Source organism: Bactrocera latifrons, unplaced genomic scaffold (assembly GCF_001853355.1).
Source record: "Bactrocera latifrons isolate USDA-ARS-PBARC rearing strain unplaced genomic scaffold, ASM185335v1 scaffold_58, whole genome shotgun sequence".
NCBI classification, from domain to species: Eukaryota; Metazoa; Arthropoda; class Insecta; order Diptera; family Tephritidae; genus Bactrocera; species Bactrocera latifrons.
The window spans coordinates 1,495,698-1,499,934 of record NW_017537245.1 but is presented as its reverse complement, the minus strand read 5'-3'; the positions used below and the strand labels follow the sequence as shown (position 1 = coordinate 1,499,934).

The 4,237-nt window shown below is 33.3% G+C and overlaps 1 protein-coding gene across 1 annotated transcript; it reads right to left on the bottom strand.

Moving 5' to 3' along the window:
- Positions 1-2,864: 2,864 nt before the first annotated feature.
- On the bottom strand, positions 2,865-4,219 carry LOC108974674 (venom carboxylesterase-6-like). Its single transcript, XM_018942655.1, has 4 exons — positions 4,060-4,219; positions 3,433-3,992; positions 3,077-3,366; positions 2,865-3,024 (listed from the first exon to the last, which is right to left on the bottom strand). The coding sequence occupies exons 1-4, from the start codon at positions 4,217-4,219 to the stop codon at positions 2,865-2,867; spliced, it is 1,170 nt and encodes a 389-aa protein (XP_018798200.1).
- Positions 4,220-4,237: the final 18 nt, after the last annotated feature.

Here is a 4,237-nt window from a genome sequence, read left to right as displayed (position 1 = left end):
ACGCCTGAAATCTCGATTATCACTTTATCATGCGAGAGTATAAAATGTTCGGTGACACCCGAACTTAGCCCTTCCTTACTTGTTAATCTATAAATTAATATTAAAGCTTTAGTTCATTTTTCAAAATAGATAAATATATTTTTTGATCAAGTTTGGCGCGAAAAAATTTAATTAATATTGCCGAGATGCAGGAGCATAATTTTACATTCACAGGAAGTTAGTGTTTATCTTATAAAAAATCTACTTTGTTAGGTTGCTAACTGTAAGCTAATGACATTTGTTTGAGACGTAAGTAAACACTAGTTGAAAACGAAAATGTTTGTTTAAAATTTTAAGTTTATGCTTTTTTTTATCCAAAGTGGTTATAAGCTTTTCCATGAAGGCACAGAAGATGCAACAAAGGACCCGACCACAGAGGAATATATCTCTGTTGAATCTTCAAGATATTATAAAAGAATCTGTCGGGTCGCTGAAACCTAACTATCGAACAAAGGCTCATTTTACTCAGGGCTGTTKATAGTGAAATATTTTTGTCAAAATAATAATAATAAACATTTTATATAGTACTAGCGGATCAGACTACGCGTTRCTATGGTATACATTTTATACTATTATTCAATCAATAAACTATTCAATACAATGAAAATTTCATTTACGAATAAAGTGAAAAAGTTTTTGTCGGTATAAGAATCCAAGGGATTGTACTTGAGGTTTAATTTTGAATATGTTTATACGAATTAATGTCAATGGAAAAAATAACAAATTTAAGGTTGTTTTTTCAGGTAGGTTAACAGCATCTGTCAATTGTAGTTAAAAATGTTCTTAACCTTGGTTAAGTTTACTAGAGCTTAACTGACAAAAGGCAGCTAACCAAACAATTTTCTTATTTCCCTTAATACTTGGTATTTTACTGAAAATTATAATTACATTTGAAATTTCCTAACCCCAATCACCATAATCATAAACATAAAAAGTTTCGAATACATGCATATATTTAGAAATATATACAGTGAAATTTCCCATAACAGATACTGACGAACCAGCTTTTTTGTTCAGTTATTAGAATTGTCCGCTTAATAGAGCGTCCATTTAATACAGCTTTCACTGTATTTCTTATTTACAAGTTGTTTGGGATATCCTGTCTTCTAATTTGCCTCAAACTGGACACAGTGTGCTAAATTTTGCTAAAATCGGCTCAGCAGTTTAGAAGTCCATCGCGGACAAACACACGTAATTTTTTTTATAGGATAAATTCGAGATTGTCACATGTGAAGTTTTTTTACCCTGGGCAACCAATCACCTAAATGCTAATGGGAAGCAAAAGTATGTGCCATGAAATTAATGTACCATATAATTATTTCTATGATGCATAATTCCCTTCAAAAAGCCATCAATGTTGTCTTTATTCCACTTATGAATATTCGCTCTGTTAAGGACAATGATCGTAGTGAACCCTTAGCTTAAAAGAGTGATGATATGATATGATTCATAAGTGTCGTTTCGGTCATTTATAATATGTCTGTAATTTTTTTCATTGCATTCAGTAATCTGTACAATTTCAAGATACTATAGCCAAACGTTTACAAATTATCCAATTTTATAATCAAAATAGTTGTTCTCCAACTGCAACTTTTCGTCCACATTTTATGTGAATGGTGCGGTAAATAAACAAAACTGTCGATTCTGATGCGAAGAGGATCCATAAATTATTAATGAACAACAATTAAATAGACAGTTCGGTGTGATATCGGTCCGTGGGTGCCATTTTAATGATGTTAAATTCAGAATTTAATTGTATCGATTGTACTTCGCACTAAATAAAAAAGAATACCCTTCCTCCAATTCAGGCACGAAAAAGTAATCAATCATGGCTCTATGGCGTTTCAGTGTAACAATGGGACTCTTTTTGGCATATTCTGAGCAAATTTATTCAAGCAATGAATGGATTTTTAATAGCATCAGAAAGAAGAGATCTCAGCAATCATACAGATTACTTACGCTTTAAAAAAATTTGATTTCGATATTCGGAAAGTAAGTTTGAGTCAAATTTCGTGAAGAAAAACAGTTTTTTTCGAGATAGAAATAAAAACCTAAAACTTGGTTATTTGAATTTTTCACATATATTTTGAGGTTATGTGAAAAAAGTCTATACACACAGGTTATAGATCTTTTCATTACCTACAACAGTATTAATTTAATTTTTTCCACAGTACCAGTACTTTGTGAAATTCAAACACGCCCCTCCCCTTCCTTTTTTCGATCGCAGATCGCCCGTAAATTATTTTTCTGTTAATGATTATTATTTTATTTTTCATTTAGTAATGGGTTTCTTCCTACTATGATTTTTTTAGTCTTCAAAAGATATCTAACCTGATCAATAGAAAGCTAAATATTTAAGCCAATTTGAAAATCAACGCAAATTTAATGCTTTTTGTCATAATTTCTTATCTCCACCAACCTATAAAAACTATAATCTTAATATTATTTAGCTACAGATTATTTCTACAAAGGACTAGTAAATTCTACCTTCACATCCAGAATATGCTTCATAATAATATTTTTACTTTGAGTGGAATTTAGTGGAGCTCCACTTTTGCCCTGGCTAGGACATGCCGCCTAAAGAGTTACAGTCCTAAAAAAATGAATTTTAGAGGTATTTTATTAGACTTGATTGTGGCTTCATTTTATTTCAAAATCAATGGTTTGACTTAACCTCGAAATTAAGAAGCGCATACCGTGCCCTTATGAACTGGAACAAAAAAAAAATATTTTTGTTCTAACTTATCAGATTTAGCACATTCAAGTATGACTGTATTTTCGGCTTTATTGCAATAAATGTGTGTAAGCGTATTCGAAAAAGCAATTTAGCACGAATCATATATTTGGCTCCACAATGCCATTCGTTCAATATTCCAAGAATTGCTAGTTTGGAACGGCTCCTCATCTTTTACGATCGACAAATATTCACAATTCGGAAAATTKAAATCATTACATTCTTCGATGYCAGCAAATTCATCTGAATAACTAAAAAGGAAAAATGACACTAATTCATACACTTATTTTTAGACCTACTCACCCGTTTTCGGCAAAAGACTGATATAACCTCACATAGCGTCTRRCCAACGCTGCCTCACGAGACTTCTTTAAATAACCATACGATACTCCGCGTGGTCCTTCAAACAGAAACAGCGAATCATCAACGTGTGCTGTGCCAAAATCTTTTAAGCTATTTGTAAATATTTTCGAATATGAATAGGGTCCGCGATAATCAAAATTTATTATTCCTCTAAAATCAGTGCGGTTAGAATCGACATTATAACTTAAAAGCCTGTAAGTTGGGTATACAAAATAGGCGTCTCCCAAAAGCTAAAAAGGAAAAAAATATTTAATTATAATTACTTTCATATGTATGGATATTTCCTATTTATTTACCTCCAAAAAGCCATCCAATGTTTCATCCTTTAATTCGCGTTTACCATCCATATACTCGGTTACCAATGATTCTATCACATCTTCTGTGTCGCAAACAAAAGGTAAGTCCAGCATAATGCTCAATCTTTTGCTAAACTCTTTATTGAACTCTTTCCGCAATTTCTTATTGGTTGTCAATCGAAGTGCCATAGCCAAACCCTCACCTTTGGCAGGTGCATTACCAACGATCCAAGATATATTATTGGCCGTTCCAAACGGTACGTATGGTTCTCTTGGGTTGTTTGTTAAAAATGCACCATKCCAGCACTTATCTTCAACATTCGGACGGAAAATTGCAAGTGGTTGCTCAGGCCAAATTTTAAGATCATCAATAGCTCGCAGCAAGGTTTTCGGTTTAATCGATCGCAACGCGTGAACTAGGCCAGCGGAACTTAGATATTCAGCTTCTCTTACACCAGCAGCTTTAGCCAATTGAACCACTTGGTCTCTAGGATCGTTTAATGGCAAAGCGAATGGTGAGTTTGCGGCGCCACTCATCATAATAGCGTTATTGAATAGACCTGCAAATGTGTGAAGATTACAATGCTTCCAATACTAGGTATCGTCTTTATTCTCTTATTAAATTACCCTCTTCATTGTTATTCATTAAGTGTAAATGGACTGATGCAGCGCCAGCACTATGACCGAAAATAGTCACACGGTCGGGGTCACCGCCAAAAGCTGAAATGTACTTTTGAACCCATTGTAGTGCTAATTTCTGATCTTTAAGTCCATAATTTCCCGTCATCTGTTCATCGTTAGTAGA